Below are 22,699 nucleotides of genomic sequence, written 5' to 3'. Positions count from 1 at the left end.
GCTACAAACAGCAATTTAGGTAAGTAAAGGAGCCTTTGGAAAGACTTTCCCTGAAGTCAGTTTCCTGGAATAACACTATGCCCATCCATACCTGTTTAAATGCTTGCAGAACTTCTGCTCTCTGGCTGAAGTGCTTAAAAAGCAGGTGCAGAGCACCTGAGAGCAAAGGAGGGTAGTCATGCATGATGAGGTGAATGAGGACCCGTAAAAAAGTTCTGCCCCCTTCATCATCAAGCTGAACTGCATTCTTCTCCTTTCTGCAACAGAAATGGGGAAAAAAGGACCAAGTAAAGTAAGATAAATAAAAAAAAGAAAAACTTTGACATAAATATGCCTGTAGACACAATCTTCATTTGACAGAGATCTTAAAACCAAATCAAATATACTGCAGGATGGAAACAATAAACCATCACTTTAACATATTTTATAAGGACTTAAATTCTACAGTTATATGCTGTTGCAGCAATCTTGTAGCAGAATGGATGCTATGGAATGAATGTAAGTACGCACAAAATGTGTCAAATATTGTGATTAAAATCCATATTGCAAAAACATTCATTTATGTCTTAGATAAGTTGTGCAAAGCTCATTCCCAGTCCAAATTAATTGAAGTAAGCAGCATTTCATCAGAGATTAATTTGGCCCTTTCCTTTTTGCTCTTTCCCTTTCAGCTGCTATTAAAATTTCATTTAAGAAAAAATAAGCTCAAAAATAGTAATAATTGCCAAAAGCGTCATATTTCTGGAATCATATTCATAATCTGGAACGGCAGAAAGCAGATTTACACTTAACATATCAAAGCAGAAGCAATGTTTCCAAGAATCCATTCAGTCTCTCTGTTCGTTTTAAAGATGCAGATGCCAAGGGCTGTGTGTTGTTTAACATTATGGGAGTTCAGGGAGGGGACTGGAGGCACTGGTAAAGACTGAGAACACATAAGGGATTGAGAGAGGAAAGATCAGAGTGCCATATTGTGGATCCTTCTCCCTAGCTCCAAGAAAAACTTTGAAGTCTACAGCCTTGCCTAAATGCAATTAATTTTTACTAGTATAATTATAATTATACCCATAAAATTAAATCAATATAGTGATAATGGTAATAACTCTCCAGTGTGGGTATCTTCCATGCTTTTTTTTTGTTTACAACATAGCTGAAATCGCTTCCAAAACTCTGCAAGCATAGCTTGTGATCTACGGGCCTCTGGTGGTCCAGAAGATCATGGCAAGTGGTCCACAGCTAATTTGAGAAGTCACATGAAAGAGATTACTGTTGACAAAATTTTCTAAATTAAAGTTCAAACACAAGGTCCAATGACAACAGGTCATGTGGCCTATGAGAAATACTGAGGGTCAACAGTAACCTACTGATTCAAGAAATCTGGGGCTACAGCCATAAGGTACACAAGAAGGTGATCTTTCTTTAAAAGCACCCATGTGAGGCATTATAAGGTGAATAAATAATTGGTGTGGTTTAGCTCAATACACCTCTACACCATTCCCCAGCTGCCCCTGGGAATGTGAAAAGATCTTTCCACCAACTTTTACAACTATGAGGGTGGTCATTCCCAATCCCACAGTAATCCATACCAACTGGGCTGTTTTCCTGTTTGAAATCCAATCTTTTCTGACATTTTTCTGGCTATCTATAGGTTAAGTCATAAGAAGCAGCCAATGGAAGAGAAAGGGGTATGAAAATAAGCACAAAATAAACAAGAGATTGTCCATGAGAAATATCAACTTGAACAAACAGATATAGAGAGAGTGGTAAAACTTCAGAGAATATACCTGCCAGCAAACATGGTTTCAGCCTGAGCTGCAATTTCATCTATGTCAGGAACAATTGCTGGGGAAAAAAACAAAATAGAAATTTTAAAAAAGCCCAATCATGCCAGCGATCATTGTTTAAACTGCTCTGTTCCTCTTTAAAGTAGATGTTATCATGTAAAGGTTTAACTACACATCCCTCAACTAGGCAAAATTCACTATCAACAAGAGTAGTAGGGAAGAAACAGGACATGGGGCAGAGTTAAATTGTGTATTACTACTACTGAGGAAGAATCAAATTGCAGTGATGAACCACAGCCCCATTGTGCTTGGAGCTGTACAAACCACCACCAGCGACCCACAAATGACACAGAATATGAAACTTCTAAATTTTTTTGTTAGATGAGCCAACTCTCAGAAAGCAGAGACATGAACTATAGAACATTTATCAGGAAGCAAACCACAGAATCACAGAATGGTCAGGGTTTGAAGCGACCTCTGGAGATCATATAATCCAACCCCCTGCTAAAGCAGGTTCATGTAGAGCAGGTTGCACAGAGTTGCATCCAGGCAGGTTGTGAATGTCTCCAGAGAAGGAGACTCCACAGCCTCTCTGGGCAGCCTGTCCCAGCGCTCTGTCACCCTCAAAGTAAAGAAGTTTTTCCTCATATTCAGAGGGAACCTCCCGTGTGGCAGTTTGTGCCCATTGCCCCTTGTCCTGTCACACCTGGGCACCTCTGAGAAGAGCCTGGCCCCATCCTCTGGACACTCGCCCTCGAGATATCTGTAGGCACGGGTAAGGTCCCCTCTCAGCCTTCCCTTCTCCTGGCTACACAGGCCCGGCTCTCTCAGCCGTTCCTCAGCAGGGAGCTGCTCCAGTCCCCTCATCATCCTGGTAGCCCTCCGCTGGGCCCTGCCCAGTCGTTCCCCGTCTCTCTTGAACTGGGGAGCCCAGAACTGGACACAGCTCTCCAGATGTGGCCTGACCAGGGCAGAGTGGAGGGTGAGGATCTCCTCCCTTGAGCTCCTGGCCACTCTCCTCCTAATGCACCCCGGGATCCCACTGGCATTCGTGGCCACACAGGCACACAGCTGGCTCGAGGGGAACTTGCTGCCCACCGCAGCTGCCAGGGCCTTCTCTGCAGAGCTGCCTCCCAGCAGGTCAGCCCCAGCCTGTACTGGTGCATGGGGCTGTTCCTCCCCAGGTGCAGGACCCTACACTTGCCTTTGTTGAACTTCATTGTGTTCCATCTCTAGAGACAACCTTCAGCCCGTTCAGGTCCCGCTGAATGGCAGCACAGCCTTCTGGTGAATCAGCCACTCCTCCCAGCTGTGTATCACCAGCAAACGTGCTGCGGGTACGCTCTGCCCCTTCACCCAGGTCATTGATGAGTAAACTGAGCAGGACTGGACCCAGTACGGACCCCTGGGGAACACCGCTAGCCACAGGCCTCCAGCTAGACTCTGTGCTGCTGATAATTTACTCACGGTCATTTTGCTTTAGAATAGCTTTAATATGACTTACTACTAAAGACTTTAGTACTCCTTACCTGCCCCTCTTTACACAGCACCTACAATTAAAGCAGTTCTCCCCTACTCACAGGTGGTCACACAACAGCAGTCAGCCTTTTGAGAGTTTCTGTGTGCACAGAACGCTCCCTGGAAAGCTCCATTCCCAAACCACATTCACCTCACTTAAATCTGTCCTCATCCAACCCCAACCATTTTTTCATGATCTACCCTCCGTGATTTGTCATCGTGCAGTTTTGGGAAGAGCACAAATATGAAAATAAATCGTCATCACAGGAAAAAGGAATCACATTTTTGTTAGAGGACAGGCCAGCAAAAATCTTATTTTTATGGGATTGCTTAAAATTTTCATTTTCCACAAGCTTTTCAACTTCAAGTGCTGTGTGCCTTTCTGATGCAGTTGAGTACATTGTTTGCAGTAGTCTACAAAGCATTATTTTACATTGCAATACAACAGAGACATTTACCTGATTGCAATACAACAGACATTTACCTGAGGCAATCCCTGGTGTGTCAGGTGGGGATGTTGTAGAGCAATCAACATTTTCATTGTTTTCCCCAAACTCTCTCTTATAGATAGACAGCATGTAGGATATTCTATAGTCCAGTCTAACACTGAGAATGAACTACAAGAAAAAAAAGTTTTAATAAGACTTTTCTTCTGCCATTTGTAACATGGGTTAGGATTTTTCTGTGGTGGCACGTACGGGGATACAGGATTATATTGAGTGAATCATTAAGTAAATATTTTAAGTAAATATGTCCACTACAAAAAAAGAATCCATTACATTCATCAGTTTTCTGTGATTTCTTTCTTCACTCTGACCATCCTGAGACACACTGAACTCTACCCTATCGACTGCTGAATCCTAAGTAGCAGACTGGATTTGTCTGGGGGCTCCAGCACACTGCCTTGTCTTCGCTGCCTATGAGACAGATCATTACATTCAAACCCATGTTGAAACCAATTATTTCATATTTCAGCTGGACTTTTAATGCCCCATGAAGATAAGAAGTGGCGTGGCGTTGAGAGTAAAGATGGCAGGCTCAAGGCTTACCCTTTCAGATGCCCACAGCCAAGGGCAGCAGTGCTGCAGTAACTCCAGGTTCCCATGGAGTGAAGCGCAAGCCTGGAATTAACTTTTGTTACATTGCTCATGATCAGTTGAGAATGTGAGGAGCAAATAGCATTTCCTTCATGAGCTCCTAGTAGTGTTGCCAGCACACCACAAAAAAGAAGTTTGGCTTTGGAAGCTACCACTGTAATGGCAGCAGAGATCCCCCCTCAGCACGCTGCTTTTTTCTGAACCTTCTTGCCTTTTGTTCCTCAGCTGTGAAATCAGAAACTCATGCAGGAAAATCCTAATTCAAAGCTGGAAGGGCTGCTTTTCTATTGGAATAGTGAGGAAAACAACTAGGCTGGAAACATTAGCCCAATTTAAGGACTGACACATGTACATCCTACACTTCAACTGACTGCCCATCGACTGAGTTTCAGTGTTTCCCACACTTAACACTCCTTGCCCACAGTAAATGCAAGCATGCAATGAAACAGGTTTAAGATCATTTAGCATATTTTTCAATCAGCATGGATGAAAACACCTATGTTGTTACCAAGACTCAGACACACCAAGTCAGGTGATGACTTAGCAAATGGTGGCAACCTGCTTCTTTGATCTCTAAGTCGGACAAGCTTTCCAGACCCAGACTGTAATAGGATTTAATTAGAACTATACCATCTAAAACCAAATGTCAGTTTAAGAAACAATATATATTCTTTAAAATCGTTGAACAAAAAGGAAAAAAAGGCAGGGTTTTTTGGTTCCATGATCAAGTCACCCTATAACTGCACAAGCAAGATTTTTTAAAATAAAAATTTCCCAAGTCCACGTATAGTCAACTAAGTCTATCGGGCTTTTAATTCTGGCTGATGGCAGAATGGAAACTCTTAAGTAAAATTGCCTTTACTTAAGAGGATATATTGAGAATTAAATTATTATAAACTGAAATATTTCTTAGAATAGAATAGCTTTAATCATCATTGTACTAGCTATGCACAATAATACAATAAATCTAAAATATTCTTACTCACCTTTTAGGGTAATAGCACAGTAATGAAAGGTAATGTGATTTAAATTAATCTTCCTTCATTGCATATTAAACAAAACTATATTATTTTGTATTTCTTGTGAACTAAGATCACATATATGCACACTTACTGTGATTCACCCAACATATGACAATTTGCTAATTTGCAGTAATTTGACCATGTGACTAAACTGTAACTAACAAGTCATTGTTTAAGTAACAAATTAAGATTAAACACTCTCCAATCCTGGGTGCTCTTGCACTAGATGTGCTGTGAAAACGGATGAGACAAAAGGTGATTCTTTTGCCTGTGAGCAGCCAGGGAATGCACAGGACGATGTTGGTGTCCTGGAATCATCCTCCTAGGCATCAGCCAGTACAGCAAGACAGTATGGAGAGAAACTCAGCCAAAAAAAAACAAATTAAAATGAGAAGCAATACACATGAATGGTATTATTTAGGTGAGACAACTTCATAACACTCTGTCCTTCACCATAAGCCTTAAACCAAAGGAGCCCCGGAACCAAAGTATGCGTATTGAGGGTACTCTAACAACTGATTCTTTTTCAGATGACAAGTAATTAAGGTAATTAAATAATTTATAAGCAGTCAGAACAAATCGAATCCTTCAAAAGTGACAATGGTACCAACAGATCTGCAGAATTTATAGAAAACACTGAAACACTCCTTCAGGGCATAAGTACTGCAGAAACTGGGATTTGATACACTGAACAAATGTGTGCCATTTCACTTACTAATAGCACAAAGTGAAAATTATATCTTAAGAGGCGTGCTAACGTCATATAGCTTGTCAGTTCAGCTGGGAGAAAATCGTATCAGCCCTCAAACTATCCTCAGTCTAACAGTGGAAATCTGAAACGGACTTCAAACATGCATGACCTTGCATGACTTCAGTGGGTCTAGGTCCAATCCTGCCCTTCATCAAACTACTGTAACAGAAGAGTCAAATACTACAGTCAAGCAAGCTACCCCAGTGTAAAATGAGTGTAAAAGACACTGGAAACAGACACACTGTCTTCAGAAAACATTACTGAGACACATTAAAGGACAAATTCTGCCTTTTTACAGTTACAGCAACACAGTTTCTACAGCATCTAGTTCCTTCAAAAGTGAAGGAGCTGTAACAGAGCGAGGACAACAACTGTCTAATTGTTCACATAGAGAAGTGTTCTTCTTCATACGAAAGTGTTATTTTTACAATTAACAGCTCGGTGAATAGTAAGAATGTAGGTAACAGAACTTGCCGGTATGTGAGTAAGTAAAGAACTGTGAAATGACTGCTATGTGATATTTCACCAATCATTATTACCTGCAAAATCTCAATGATTTTCAGTTTGGTGTCCATGACGATCACATCTTCACTGTCTGAGGTGCTGGCTTGCTTGCTTGGGTGAATGCTTGGCTGTACATCAGGGGCACTGATGGGAAATATAGATCCTCTGCTTAGCACCATTTGGGTCATCATCTCTCCTACACCATGGATGGTCCTCATAACATTGTTTCCTATGCATTAAACAAAAACACATGTGTATTTGCCATGAGTAAAGCTTACTTGCAAAGCCATGTATCGCACATACACCCATGTTGTCAAACCATTTTACAGTCTTAACAGGCATATTGGAAAAACAGGTCCTCAATTTCTAATGAAAATTCAGAAGGAATTCATTCAAATTACCTAATAGTTTAGGGACAAATTTTCTACACTGATTTTCCAAGAGATTATTACTTACAGGTCAACAGATGGAAAAGACACCAAAATATTTCCACAGTTCTGTCAACATGTTCAAGAAATCATAAAAAGTAAAGCAAAAGAAATCTTAGTAGTTCAGCTAATCCATTCCTTTGCCTGAAGGCATATTATCTACATCTAAGACCATTGCTGAAAGAGGTTTGTTGAACCTGTTTTTAATATTTAAGCGTTGCATATCCCACATTATACAGCATTCCGAGGCAACTGATTCCGATGTTTATTGTTAGAAAACTTCTGTTGGTATTTCATTTGTATCACCTACTGCTGCAATTTATGACCTTGCTTTGTAGACACATGGGAGACGTTCACTTTCCATGCCTACTCCCACTGATGTCTTCCCCACAACAACTGGACATACCATAGCCACTTGACAGTAAGGTTGCTTTTGGCACTGCAGAAGCTGGAAGGAGACTACCAAAGTATCTGGTATATCACACTAAGAGAGAGTAAAGATTTGAGGCTCTGCAAGTCAATCTCTGTATGTGTTTGAAATTACAGGCCACAAATCAAAGCCAACCGACACAAGACGCTATACCCAAGGGCAGTATTTTTTCCCCCATGTGGCAAAAAACTTTATCCAGTCTAGTTGCAACAGTACCTTATCATTGATGTCAGTTCAGCAAAATCTACCAAAAAATACTGTCTGTTCCCATAGATTACACTGGTCTTATTTTATAGTGAATTTTGATATGGAAAGCATCTCAGTGAATCAACGACTATCTTCTTCTAGAGGTGGGGAGAAGAAAGAATGCTACGTACCTACATAAATTAGTTTCCTTTCTTGCAAAGTACAGATCTGAATGAATGGAGGAAAGGAAGGGAATGATAGCATCTCTTTGCAGAAACAGAGTGCCAAGACCTAGACTACACCAAAGGCACACAAAAGAATGGAGGAAATGTAGCTTTGCTGAGGTAAGCCTGAATAGTTCCTGTATGTCTTTCAGTACACTTTAATCACCACGCAATTGACAAGTTTTACTCATACTAAAGAGACCCTCTTCCCAGATAATATGCTGTAAAAAGCCAAAGCTATATTTTATTTTGTTAGCAATTTCGTCCTCTTACGCCCTTCTTTCTTCAATCCATAGGGCTCAAGTACTGCATGCAGGGAAAGAGGATGCCTTCAGCCCTGACTTTAAAAGGAAAATACAAAGAATTTGGTTTTTCAAAGTGAATGAGGCAGATTAGTGTCGCATTTGAGATCCCATTCAGCATCCAGTCTGGTGTGCAATCACTCTGAACTGGTCTTTTGAAAATAATACTTCAAGTCCCTACAAAGGAGGGAAAAAAATGCATTTCTGACTTTGCATGATGTTAGGGAAAAAAAGCTAGAAGTCAAGCTAAGGGCTAGATCCTCATGTTAGGTAGGCATATAAAGTTCTCCTAACTGCTTACACCAGCATAAAGCAAATAAAATCATTCCAAATACCCTTCTTGCTGCAAAATGAAAATGGTGCATTTTCCTTTCAAATCAAAGAGAACAGCTGGGTAATAACATAGTATGGATCCATATCTCTCTCTTGCTCCCTGACTCCTTTCTCCCAGCGTGTTGAACTTTTATTTGCATTGACCATCATTCAGTACACCCATGTAAAGCTAAATCACAAAGTGGAAAACCTTTAACCCTTAAAGTATCTTTAGTTAAACCAACTTTTTGCATATCCTTCATCTTCAAACTGTGAAATAATTTCCCTCATTCATATTATCCTGTCCTTAATGCTGATTGATAAGCCCACAAGAAGACCTAGAGGTTCTGCAGCTGCTTCGTGGCCTGTAACACCCCTGCTCTACATCTCAGTTGAGAAGTCATTATCTTCTCTATTACATGTTTTCAAAATCACCTTCACGCAGGTGTACAAAGGTGAACATAAATAGAGGCACTGCTATTTGGAAAGCTTGGGAATTTTTTATAAAACAACCTGCATCAGTTACCAGCTGATAATTAAACCACTTAAATCTAAAACAAGTGCAGAAGACATTCTTCTCGAAAGCCAGATACAACTGCAGTTCGTTCCAAATGAGGTAGAAGAATTCCACTTCTGAAAAGTTCCTGCCCACCCTTCAAGACTGAAGTCCACCCACTGTAAAGTTAACAAAAAAGGTCGTTCCTTTTGGACAGAGTCAGACAGCAACTTGGGTACCTCATGTTCTTGGAAAAAGCAAGCTGGGATTTTGCCTAGTTACATGCTTATTTCTCAGCTATCACTGGGGTGCTGCACAGGGGGTGGAATTTAACTCCTCCTGTGACCAAGGAATTAGTCACTCTCTCTGCATTTCAAGATCACCTCCATAAAAGAGGAGACTACTTCCTCCATCTCTGAAAAGGACAGTGAGAGGCCCGATACAACAAAGGCTGGGAGGCACTCAGCTAATGTGATGACAGAGCCTAAAAAAGCATCTAGGAAATAAAAAGAAGTGAGATGACTGCTGTCCCTTCCTCTTACCCATGGAACACCAGTGGTAAAAGATGTACAAACCAGTGAGTGGTAGCTATGAAGCTGCTTCCCAACAGCACTGGCAACAAGGATAAACCCTCTGTCCGTATTTCCTTTACTACTGACCTTCATGCAACTGATTTAAACAGCTAGAGGCAGGAAAGCAGAGGATTAAGGTGGTACTTATTATCACTGCCATTTCAAATTGTATTTCATTAATACATAGGAAAGGATTTTAGTGAGAGAAAAGCCTACTTAATCCAGTTTAGTATTTACAGCAGAAATGGGTAGTGACTCAATATTGCATTATTTCTGTCAGTAACAGCAGTGAGACAAGGTGTCATAAGTAAACACATCTTGGAAAACTTTTTAATTAACTGCCTGATGCTGATTGTTGAGCAGGCTTGGGGAGAACATTCCCAAAGTTAAAATAATAGAGCAACTAGAGCAATTTGGCACTCTTTTCAGGAAAATATTTTAACAACTATGTTTTGCAGGGTGCTGATGAAATGCAACCACCTCTTAGGAGCACACAGCAGCCAACCGGCACATTCATGCATGGCAATGAAGCAGCTGACTGGGAGGAACTGCTCTGTTCTTTAAAAGAAGCCATGAGGATCGTTCATGTACATGAAGAGTTGGCAGTAGCTTGTCTTCCAGAAGATCCTCCAGTAATCAGCACTCATGGTGCTCAGTGTTATTTGTCCAGCCTTGGAAGTCTTGACCATGTTAAGCACGGATTTAAATCTGCCACTCACAAACATTAGGGGCCAGCAGCAGTCTTGCTAGTGAATTGTTTCTTCCTGCTCTGCTTTTGTGTTCTCTTGGCTTTAATACAGTTATCTCAGCAGGAAAGGGTATGAGTCTCTGAGGTAAGGCACGCAGAAAGGTTATTGCAGTTTAAAAAGTGACTGACTGCATGTTAACTAAGCCTGCAACAATGCAAGACAAAATACACTGGCTCAATAAAAGAGATTTAACTTCTTAGTACATATGCACACAATGACTAAAATAACGGAGCTCTGATCTTTGTTACAGCTCCAAAGTGCTTCCTGAATACCAATGCCCAAGGAAAAATTAACTTAATGCCTCAGCTAGTTAACTGAGTTAAATCAGGAGAGATAGCCTGTAGATGTGAACCCTGATTACTTTTGTGTGCACTCTGCTACAGATAAGTGAAGAGAAGCCTGAGCTGTGCCTTCATATGGTACTGCCACCCTTAACCTGCTGACCTCCATCATTTGTTGTCTTCTTTGAGGTCAAGGTATTAACATTTATATAAGACTGAGAAGTGTGACAGGGAGAGAACAGTCATTGCAATGCTGTACGGTGCTTGTGCATGTAACCAGCCACTTCTCTCACCGGCAAACCACTGCAAAAGTGCTCAGAGCTGTGACTGATCAACAGAGGAAAAGAACGCAAGGCAATCTACATGAATCTTCTTCCAGTTTCCCTTCTTTCCGATTTTCCCTTCCTCTCCCTAACTCTTCCTCACTGCTCCTCCCTCTGCTGAGACAAGTCAGATGCCAAGAACCTTCCACAAGGACTGGACCCATTAGAAATTCCTCCTGTTGTATGTACAGTCTCACAAGGTTAGCCAATGGAAGAGTGAAATCACTGTGTGCACAAGTGGTAATTTAAAGGAGACGCAGACTGACAGGCACTGAAAGAAAAGGAAAGAAGAGAATGCTTGTCATGTTCTTGAAAGACAACTATGCATCTCCGTTTCATTACTTTTTATTATAGTGATCACAACTTCCTAATGAATATCAGTTTCTGTCACAAAACTGTAGCACATAATCTCATACAATTTGGCACGACTGACATCACAGCGGCCTCTCTGAGAAGAAAGACTTTTCAGAGGAGTCAATTATAGGGAAAAAATAACAACCACCCAAGTAATCGAAACAGTGGATAATTTGACACTTCATTTTCTACATAAACTTATTTTCTTGATAAGTCATTTACTGGTTGCAAAAATTCTAAAAGTAGAACATGAAAGTAAACAACAATCTGCTATGTAATACAGTACGGATGGTAAGTGACAAAATACCATATTCAGGAAGAAAAACAACTAGCAACTGCAGCCTTTTCTTCAAATTGTCCATAGCCAGTCACTAAGCAGTGTCCTCAGCGCACTCACCACTGCTCACAGCATTTTAGGTATTTCACAAACAGTGCCGAGAACTGCGCGGTAGCTGAATGTGAACACACAACGGACAGCCTCCAAGACTGGCAGATACCCTTACAGCCAGTAGCCCTCTACTCCACAGATATTCCCAAGACACCAGGGAACTGACTCACAGCCTTGTTGATTGAAAAATTAACAATACACACCCGATCTGGTCCCTAGGTTACCTCAAAGGGACAGAGTCTGCTCTTACTAACGTTACTGTTCAGCCTTCCTCAACACAAATACAGGAAAGACAGACTCCTAGGACTCAATTTTCAAAACTGCTCAGCCATTTTTACCTTCAACAGTTTCCCAGCGCTCATCTCCCTACTCAGACATGTAAAAAGTGCCTATATTTTCAAAAGGTTTTTAACACCCAGCAGCTCTCATTAGGGACTGGAAAAGCTCGATACTCAATGTTTCTGGAAACAAAATACCTAAATGGGAGCTGACATATGACAGGTTCTTCAAGACATCTGGCACTTAATGACCAGAAAACACAAATGTAGGTGCATCCACTGTTCCAACAACTTTCATTGACCTGTCCATAAAAGCTCAATACATTCTTCAAGCTTGCTTATATAAAGGGGGGACGGATGGACGACAAATCAAAGGTTTTTGCAAAAATGTGGCATTTCTTGCATTGCCTTGCAGGAGCGGGCTGGAAACTAGGACCATGCATGGCAATCAGTTAGCTGAGGGGAATTTGCTCGAGCTTGTCTAGACAACAATTAACATGATGAGACGTGTTTACAGAGCACAGGGGAGTGGGAGACGGATGGCGCCAAGGAAAGGTAACACCTTGCGGTTAATTGATGGTAGTTAACCACCAATCAGGGATTGCCTAGTATGCAAGGCTTAGCTTCAAGAACCAATCTGTTTAAAACGCGCAGCTTCTGAAAGTGTATAAAAACTCGTGCTTCTGTACAATAAATTGACATTTGCTTGCATCAGGCTGCGTCCCGTCTCTTCATTCGCTGCATTGCCTCTGTAATTACTAAGTTATAGAGACCACTCTCTGATGCCATCAGACCTGAGCATGCTTTTGACGAGGACACTCGATGCTTCAGCTTCTTCCATCAGCTTGTTCCAAACACCTTGCCGAAAATAGTTCCCTTCCAATGTAGCAGGGCCCAAGCCAGACAGCATGTGCTACCAACATAGCTAGCCCCTCCCTGCCATGTCACCATCTGTCCCCAGAGCCCTTCAGGCCTCCTTCCCTACCCTCAACCCAATGACATCCCAAAGCCTTCTCAGTCCTCCTCAGCCACTCTAATCTTCCCCATGAATTTAGCTTCTACCCACTGTAGCCCTGGTAAGGTAAAACCAAATTTTGCCATTGCGTTGGGGCAGCTTTAGGCTGGTTTCCACACTCACTGCTACATTAGGAAATACCTGGCATGTTGATAAAAGTCCAAAACTTTTACCATCATCAAAGTCAGTTTTCAGCAAAGTTGACCTTGCCTCAACCTGTGCCTCAGTGTAGCTGCATTCAACCAGGTTTTAAGACGGTACTTTGAACAGCAAGTCACTTTCCTGATGACTGCTGGAACAAGAGCTTTGACTCCAAACAGCCTTCACTTTGTGGATTTCAGCGAGACCGATACTGCTGCTCCACCATAAGCTTCTTAAAGTTTCAGTGCCATCTTAAAGCATGCAACACTGCCAATCCTTGGGGATCCTCTGGCAGGGAACTGTATGCGCAGCAATGTCTAGTTAGCAAGGGCTAAATTAAAAGCCCAGTAGCAGCTTTAGCTCTACATTTCTTTGCCTTTGTTGATTTGGCCATATCCTTTCATGCAATTTAATTTTTCTGCATGAAAAGTTACAGCCATTTTTAAGACATATAATAACAACACTTCAGTACCTAAAGGAACACATTTTATTTCAAACCCTTTAAAGCTATATATTATTTGCCAGAAGCATTAAGCCTTACAGCTCTGTTTGTGAAAGAGGTATTAATTTTTACAGGTTTTCTACAGAGTTTGCTCATAAAGACTGCAGAACCTACCATAAACAGGCCAAGAATCACGCTTTATTTCTTTATTAGACCATTCTTCATCGCTTAATAACTAGCTGACCTCAGGTAAGCCTCACAGAAAACCTAATGCATGACATCAGGGGCAGAAGGTGAAGTCACTTCTACATTTTACACAGCCCTCAGAACTAATGAGGCAAAACAAACAGAAAAAAACCAACCCGCAATACGCAACACACATACACAGGGGCTACCTACCCCCTCAGTTGTCTGTACACTAGCACATGCAGCATGGGGAAATAAACAGGAAGAATTAGAGACCTGTGTGTGGTCGCAGAGCTGTGAACTCATTGCAGTTACAGAGACACGGCGGGATAGCTCACACAACCGGAATGTTGTCACGGATGGCTATGCACTTTTTAGGAAAGACAGGCCAGCAAGTTGGTGGTGGAGTCGCTCTTTATGTGAATGAGCAACTGGAATGTATCAAGCACTGCCTAGGGATGGATGAAGAATGATTCAAGAGCTTATGGGTAAAGATTAAGGGGCAGACTAACATGGATGACACTGTTGTGGGTGTTTACTACAGGGAAGTTGATCAGGAAGAGGAAGTCTATGAGGCATTCTACAGACAACTGCAGGTAGCCTCATGACCACAGGCCTTGGTTCTCATGGGGGGCTTCAACCACCCTGATACCTGCTGGGAAGACAACACAGCTATGCACACGCAGTCCAGGAGGTTCCTGCAGAGCATTGATGGTAACTTTTTTGACACAGGTGGTGGAAAACCCAACAAGGCAAGGTGCACTACGGGACCTTGAACTAAAAAACAAAAAAGGACTAGCTGGGGATTTGAAGTCTGGGGGCAGCCTTGGCTGCAGTGACCATGAGGTGGTGGAGTTAGCCTCCTGTGTGAAGGAGGCAGGGCAATAAGTAGGATTGCAACCCTGGACTTCAGGAGAGCTCTTTGGTCTCTTCAAGGGCTTACTTGGAAGAATCCTATGGGTTAGGGCTCTAGATGGCAGGGATATCCAAGACAGCTGGCTAATATTCAGGCATCACTTCCTCCACACTCAAGATAGGTACACCCCCATGAGTAAGAAACCAAGCAAAGGGGGCAGGAGGTCTGCACGGATGAGCAAGGAGCTTCTGGCAAACCTCAATCAGAAAAAGCAAGTTTACAGAATGTGGAAAAAGGGACAGGCTACTTCCGAGGAATATAGAACCACTGTCAGAACATGCAGGGATGCAACAAGAAGGTGAAGATCTGTTTGGAATTACATCTCACAAGGGATGTCAAGAACAACAAGAAGGGCTTCTTCAAGTACATCAGTAGGAAAAGGATGACTAGGGAAAACATGGGCCCACTGCTGAATGAGGTGGCTGCCCTGGTGACAAAGGATACAGAGAAGGTGGAGCTACTGAATGCCACCTTTGCTTCAGTCTTTGCTGCTAAGGCTACCCCTCAGGAATCCCAAACCCGGGAAGCAAGAGAGAAAGTCTGGTGAAAGGAAGACTTTCCCTTAAGTCGAGGAGGATCGGGTTAGAGATCATTTAGGCAAACCTGACACTCACAGATCCATGGGCACGAATGGGATGCACCCCTGAATGTGAGGGAGCTGACAGATGTTATTGCTAAGACACTGTCCATATTCTTTGAAAGGTCACGGAAAACAGGAGAGGTGCCTGAGGACTGGAGAAAAGCCAATGTCACACCAGTCTTCAAAAAGGACAAGAAGGAGGACCTTAGAGGCCAGTCAGCCTCACCTCCATCCCTCGAAAAGTGATGGAACAGCTACTCCTGGAAATCATCTTAAGGCATGTGGAAGAAAAGAAGGTTATCAGTAGTAGCCAAAATGGATTCACCAAGGGGAAATCATGCCTGACCAATCCAATAGCCTTCTGTGATGGAATGACTGGCTAAGAAGATGAGTGGAGAGCAGTGGATGTTGTCTACCTTGACTTCTCTCATAACATACTCATAAGTAAGCTCAGGAAGTGTGGGTTAAAAGTGGACAGCGAGGTGGACTGAAAACTGACTGAATGGCAGAGCTCAAAGGGTTGTGATCAGCAGCACAGAGTCTAGCTGGAGGCCTGTGGCTAGCGGTGTTCCCCAGGGGTCCGTACTGGGTCCAGTCCTGCTCAGTTTACTCATCAATGACCTGGGTGAAGGGGCAGAGCGTACCCGCAGCACGTTTGCTGGTGATACACAGCTGGGAGGAGTGGCTGATTCACCAGAAGGCTGTGCTGCCATTCAGCGGGACCTGAACGGGCTGAAGGTTGTCTCTAGAGATGGAACACAATGAAGTTCAACAAAGGCAAGTGTAGGGTCCTGCACCTGGGGAGGAACAGCCCCATGCACCAGTACAGGCTGGGGCTGACCTGCTGGGAGGCAGCTCTGCAGAGAAGGCCCTGGCAGCTGCGGTGGGCAGCAAGTTCCCCTCGAGCCAGCTGTGTGCCTGTGTGGCCACGAATGCCAATGGGATCCCTGGGTGCATTAGGAGAAGCGTGGCCAGCAGGTCATGGGAGGAGATCCTCACCCTCCACTCTACCCTGGTGAGGCCACATCTGGAGTGCTGTGTCCAGTTCTGGGCTCCCCAGTTCAAGAGAGACGGGGAACGACTGGGCAGGGCCCAGCGGAGGGCTACCAAGATGATGAGGGGACTGGAGCAGCTCCCTGCTGAGGAACGGCTGAGAGAGCCGGGCCTGTGTAGCCAGGAGAAGGGAAGGCTGAGAGGGGACCTTACCCGTGCCTACAGATATCTCGAGGGCGAGTGTCCAGAGGATGGGGCCAGGCTCTTCTCAGAGGTGCCCAGGTGTGACAGGACAAGGGGCAATGGGCACAAACTGCCACACGGGAGGTTCCCTCTGAATATGAGGAAAAACTTCCTTACTTTGAGGGTGACAGAGCGCTGGGACAGGCTGCCCAGAGAGGCTGTGGAGGCTCCTTCTCTGGAGACATTCACAACCTGCCTGGATGCAACTCTGTGCAACCTGCTCTACATGAACCTGCTTTAGCAGGGGGTTGGATTATATGATCTCCAGAGGTCGCTTCAAACCCTGACCGTTCTGTGATTCTGTTTGATTCTGTGAATCTGGCCACCCCAGCCTCCACTCACTTGCATTATATCCACAAGCCCTCCCTTTCTGCATACAAATTCTCCGCTGCCCAGCCATGGTGAAAATCCACCAAACTTCACCTTCTCCTGACATTCTGCAGGTTCTGTTGGTGTTGCATATCCCCAAGACCACAAAGCAGTATCAAAAATACAGCTTTCATGTTATGGACATTAGATGAAGAAAAAAATTACATACATCAGCATGCTTGCTTTGAAGGTAAAAAGCATCTTGGGAATCAAATCTTCTAGCTGAGTTACATCTATGAAACAGATACCAATTCCTAGAAAAGCGATGGTCTCTGGAATCACATTAATGTACAGGTCTCATGATGAGGGAAAGAATAAGGAGGAAGGAGAAATGTTCCATGCCAGAGAATTGTCAGACTGACCTCCCCTTTGGTCTGACAAGACTCTGCACTGAACAGCAGTTGCTTCACTACAGATATCTGTGACTAGCACTGCTAACTTTCCTAAGGATTAAATCTTTTTTCTGTTGTAACTTTTTTTTTTTTTTTTCATAAACTACTGGCATAAATTACTGTTCCAGTCTGCTAGGCAGCCACTGCCTCATTAGCTCTGCTAATCAAAGTATGCCTCAAGAAGATATTTCAAATTGTTAACCTGACAAAAGAGCAGCTAACAGACATAGACGCAAGGCTGAGAATGAAATCTGGTTCTCCTTTATCACCGAGGACCCACAAGCACAACAGCAATTGCAGGTCCAACCTTTGAGTCTAGAAGAGGTATCACTGGTGCTTCTAAGCAGTATGCATCTCTACTTGCAGCCAAGAGGGCTGGAAGAAAACACTATCTACTTGCTCAGTTGAAGCTGAGGGACTAAGCAGACTACCAGAACATACCAAAGGGACAGAAGACAGAAGACAGTCTCCTGACACACTAATATACAAGAAATCCTTTGCAGAGAGATGGCAGTCCATCAGTGCTGAAGTCTTCAGGAAAGAGTGAGGGGTTCCCCTATGTGGGGACCCCTACCAAGGCTGGATCCTTTGGGGTACATCAGGAAAAAGCAGCAAAGCTTGCAGCGTGACACAGGGGTGAGACTCTTCATGATACATTTCAAAGAAAAGTTCCACAATCTCAGGACATCTACAGACAAATCTTTCAACCCTCCAGTCTACAGGAGGGATATGCTACCAAGCTGAAGACTCAGACATAACGTGAAGGAGCTGGGATACTTGCCTACCAGTTTGAGCAGGTAAAAGGAGGCATCTGTTGGGCCAGTCATGAGCAACACATTTCATGTGAGAATCAGAGAGGCAGGAGCAATTGGAGCTTATTATAAGTAGTTTTAAACACCTGGTTTTCAAAAAGACTGAGCATACATAGCCTTCCTTTGTAGAACCAAAGGGGACTGAAAGACTCTTAACTGATGTCAGTGGACACTGGCTCAGGAAAATTGTAGCCATTTATGTAGAACTCTTGAGGGAAAGACATATTCTGCAGATAAGCTAGGTTTGTACCACTGAGGGATTTTTCAAATTCATGCCCAGCACTGTGAATTACATCCCACGACATATGCAGCTTAAATTCAAGGATGTATTTCCTTGCATGTAATTATTCTCATTCCCAAACAACATTAACTAAATAGCACTGAGCTGCATGGTAAACATGTATCTTGCCTGCTAAGTACTACCACGTCATTTCATCTTTCAGATCTGACATGCACTGTAGCTGCATAGTTTGACTAAAATCAGCTATTTCAAAGATCAAATTGCACCTAGAGAAAGATGTGCATTTTAATTCGCAGAGAATAAATAACCAGTATTGGACAAGGCAGATTGGCTCCTGACTCTGGAATGATACAGCAGGGTGCACTTGTTAGGAAAGCAATGACTTTACCTTTTAATTAAAACTGCAGGAGATGATAATGTTCTTGAAAGGTGCCAGAATGACAGCTCTACTAAATGAAGTCCTCACTCTATCCTTAAGAAAAAAAATGCCTCTTTAGGATACAGTTAGAATATTTTGTAAACCTCGTATTTTTTAGAATCTAAATGGGAAAAATGCTTCAAATAACCCCAAAAAATGACTCAAAGTTAAAATCTGATTAAAAAAAAAAAACAAAAAAAAAAGTTGCCTGCAACATTTTCAAGTTAATTCATTTTTAGGATGCAATCTAGGCAAGAAGCATTTCCAAAAATACAAATCTTTTCTTTTTCCAGGATCCTATCTCACAACTGCTTCTAACCAACTTCCCCCGATCTGTCTTCCTCAAATAAGGTCACGCATGAAAACTGCATGCACAATAATTTAATTCTGGTGAAAGTAACTGACAGTGGCATTAAAATCAAGCTTTTTAAAGGAAATAAGGCATAACATTTATAATAACGTAGGGATCTTTTCAGAATTTTTGCAGACAAAGATAGAGAAACTCACACACAACATCAAGGACTACCTCAGCCATCAGTGACTCAAAATTTAAGCAAAGTATGGAAAAGGACATCTTGAGGTAAAAGGTTAATTAAGTCTTCATGCAACTTCCACTAAGCCTAAAAATACATCCCATTTTGCAGATTTTCTTCAACAGTTCAACACTTGTCATATATACTTCCTTATTTAGCAAGTAGTTTTACTGAAATAAGTGGGTCTATTTAAGAAAAAAAATATTAAACAGGGAAGAAGAATCCAGACTGCTGGTTGTAAATTTCGTTGTTTCAGTTTTGAGGTGCACAACTCCAGGCAGGCTTCCCACAGTGAGACCCACCTCATTCTTCCACCCATCATATTTATACCCATTTCCAAAATCCTGACTGAAGTTTTCAAGATGTGGAGCAGTAGCCAAATGAGTAAAGAGCCAAGCTCACCAGTTCCCTACAACTTACAGGAATCAGATGCTGGAAGCTTTTCTTGCTACTGACCTGGAACAAATTGATGTCAAGAATAGAAAGGCACTATACACTATCTGTCCCCAAATTTAGTCAGTACTGAGTTTCCCAAAGAAATCAGTATTTATTAACTAAACTAAAATGCAAGACCTATCATGCAAAATAAATAGATCCTACCCAAAATTCTTAACTTCTATAGAGATGCCACTTTGGATCTACTACAGCTGCAGAATAAGAATTCCATGACTTCTACATCTGATCAAACCTCTTCTTAAGTCACTTGTCCTAGAACCTGAAAATCAACAGCATTTCTGAACAGACATAACTATTGAGAAAATATTGCTGTTAAATATCCATTTAATAGTAATCTATGTAATTTTACAATTAAATAGTGATGAAAATTAAAATATACAGAGCCCAAGCTGCTATGCAGTATCACTTTCCTGCATTAGAGTTACAGGATCAGGCCCCTAGCGCTTGATAAAATTTAGACATATTTGTTTATACCATTAAACCATCAATCCCAGGCATCATGGCTGGCTTTCAGTGTTTGTCAATACTGGGTTTTAGAAGTACACTTCAAAGCTCTGTGCTCAAAGTATGGAATACACGTTCTTACTGAATTAGAGCTAATGCCTAGACATCTGATCACTAACTGGATGGATTAAAAAAACAAACAACAATAAAACCCCACAACTTTTATAATCTCTAAAACTAATAATTTACTTCCACACATTCACAGTGTATACACAAAATCATAACAGATACAATCTTACCTTTTTTTCTTTTAAAGAACATCAATGCAATGAGTTTTGTCACTCAGGGACTTGCCTTGAGAAAGCAGCTGTGTAAACCTGCACATCCCTGGAGCAATAATGTGTGGCAGGGACACCTACCTGCAATACTCTGCATTCAAAAGTATGATATGAAAGTTGCCAGTATTGGACCTGCCAGCAAGGATGCTGTGTAGTGAGACCCTTGCCACAGTCTGGAGACATATGGGAGAGCAGAATCTGACCTCCTCTAAAGGAAGGAAAAAGCCAAAGTCACCTTCACCCTTAATTGACTGGAGGGAGGGCTCCCACAATCCTGAACAAGGGCAGGGAACAAGCCATCTGTCTGTATTTTATGGAAGTTACGAATAAGAAAACACTTTCTGAAAAAAATCAACGGACCATCCCAATTTTAGAAAATGCCAACACATTTTCAAAAACCATAAAAACCAGGCTGAGTTACCTTCTGTTGTAATCGTCTTTACTTAATAGCCTAAGAGAGAAGTATTGTAAGTTAAAAGGGACAATAAAAAGCCAAGACAGGTAACTGATAAAACAACTAACATGTTCTCAACAACTCAGTTTTATAACAGAGAGAGGACACCTGTGTAAGAGGGGAAGGAGAACCTTTGATGCACAATCTTGTAAGTACTATAAAATTGAAAAACAATGTATACCTACAGCTTTGCCCGGTGAACAATCATTACTGTTAAGAGTGAGGGGGGATCTAGATGAAAATCCTGAGACCAATTTCTCAGTTGGCCTGTTCATTCCTCAGGATCCCTAGTGGGTCCTGGACAACATGGATGCAGACTCCACAGGACCTAGGTAACGTCAGTCCTTTTGGGGTCAAACTTGTTTGGGTAGAAGTGACTGCACAAGATGCAAAGCACTGTAGAATCAGATTCCTGGTCTTTTCTCTTCCTCCAGAAGATAAAATAAGTTCAAGAACATCATTAAGACACATGATAATCTCATACAAAGACCTGTTCTATCAACCCTAAACATGAAACAAAGACAGGCAGAAGTTACATTTGACAGTTGACATTTCAGCCACAGCAGCTGTCTCCAGAATGTCAGCAACTACAGCACCTGCTTTCTTCTTGAGCTCCCTCTCTAGTCTTTATCTACAACTAAAGTTAGTGATGACTGGGTTTTGTGTGGTTTTTCTTAATGAAAAGTACCCCCATTTTGCTTGAGTAATACGTTTTTCAGACATGAAATACATTCTTCCGGCATGAAGTTCTATGAGCTGGGCGCTCAAAAATAGTGAACAGGAGTTATGAAACAGCTTGAACTGCTTCTAAATTATGCATCCTTGTGCTATACACATCTTCATAGCCTAATACTGCCCATGGGTAGTTAAGTATGCACCTCCAGAGAAATGAGGAGGAATGGTAAGATGCTTGGGCATAGCAGTTAAACATTCAGAATCATTCTGTCTCAACTGCAAAGTGAAAGCACAGATTATGTGTTTTATGACCTGTCAATCAGAAAAGGAGTGGGAGGCTGAAGACAAATGTGACCATCCAAAGGTGGGCATTTTTTTCTTTTGTCAAAGACTGTATAGAAGGCCTCTTCAGCAAGTCTTACAGCTATTTCAACATAAGAACACCTATCTCTCCGCAGCAAAATTTCAATGTCTATTTTTAAGTCTAGACAGCAAAGCCAGCATCTCTATCCCTGGTCACTCTTAAGATGGCAGACATGACTTCCAGCAGTCTGAGCTAGCAAAAAACCAAAACAATGGGCTTTCCAGCCATACAGTCGGCAGGAAAAGGGAAAAAAAATCCAAACCAACCCACAGATGATTTCCAAAAGAACATCAGTGGATTGTCACATGCTGACCTGAACTCGCCCAGTGTTTAAAAGATAAACGTCTATAGGGACAACTACAGCAAACAAAGAAGTTTGAGAAATCTGCATAAAGTCTGAAGCAACCAAAAGACACATAAAATCCCACCTTTGTTCTGTGCCTTTTTTGCTGAAAGAACGTGAGACGACAGATATGTGACAACAGTTTCCAACAAGGCTCTAGTCAATGGCTGACTGTTACTAACAAGGCTACTGAGCTTCCATTTGCATGGTGGTGACATTTTCTGCATTCCTTGACATGCATTTATTTCAGAGTGAATTCATTAATTTGCATGGAATTGCTCTGGAAATTAGTATAACTGAGAGCAGGTTTGTTTGCACTTAATGGGTAGTTCTTTTGTCTCCTAT

At 42.1% G+C, this 22,699-nt stretch overlaps 2 protein-coding genes across 4 annotated transcripts in view; one reads left to right on the top strand and one right to left on the bottom strand.

Annotated features, from left to right (window-relative positions):
• The window catches only part of LOC308065560 (uncharacterized protein), a 185,967-nt gene that overhangs the window by 32,960 nt on the left and 130,308 nt on the right, over positions 1-22,699 (top strand). The gene's annotated exons all lie outside the window — the stretch shown is intronic.
• The window catches only part of ITPR2 (inositol 1,4,5-trisphosphate receptor type 2), a 269,466-nt gene that overhangs the window by 156,412 nt on the left and 90,355 nt on the right, over positions 1-22,699 (bottom strand). For all 3 annotated transcript variants that reach the window (XM_080392861.1, XM_080392862.1, XM_080392863.1), the window contains 4 exons: positions 6,712-6,905; positions 3,787-3,919; positions 1,785-1,842; positions 92-257 (listed from right to left, as the gene is read on the bottom strand). In XM_080392861.1, the coding sequence (XP_080248987.1) occupies positions 92-257; positions 1,785-1,842; positions 3,787-3,919; positions 6,712-6,905 (551 nt within the window). The remainder of the gene's footprint in view (positions 1-91; positions 258-1,784; positions 1,843-3,786; positions 3,920-6,711; positions 6,906-22,699) is intronic.

The sequence above is a fragment of the Falco punctatus genome (assembly GCF_963210335.1).
Source record: "Falco punctatus genome assembly, chromosome: 6".
NCBI lineage: Eukaryota > Metazoa > Chordata > Aves > Falconiformes > Falconidae > Falco > Falco punctatus.
This window is presented reverse-complemented; position numbering and strand designations above follow the sequence as displayed.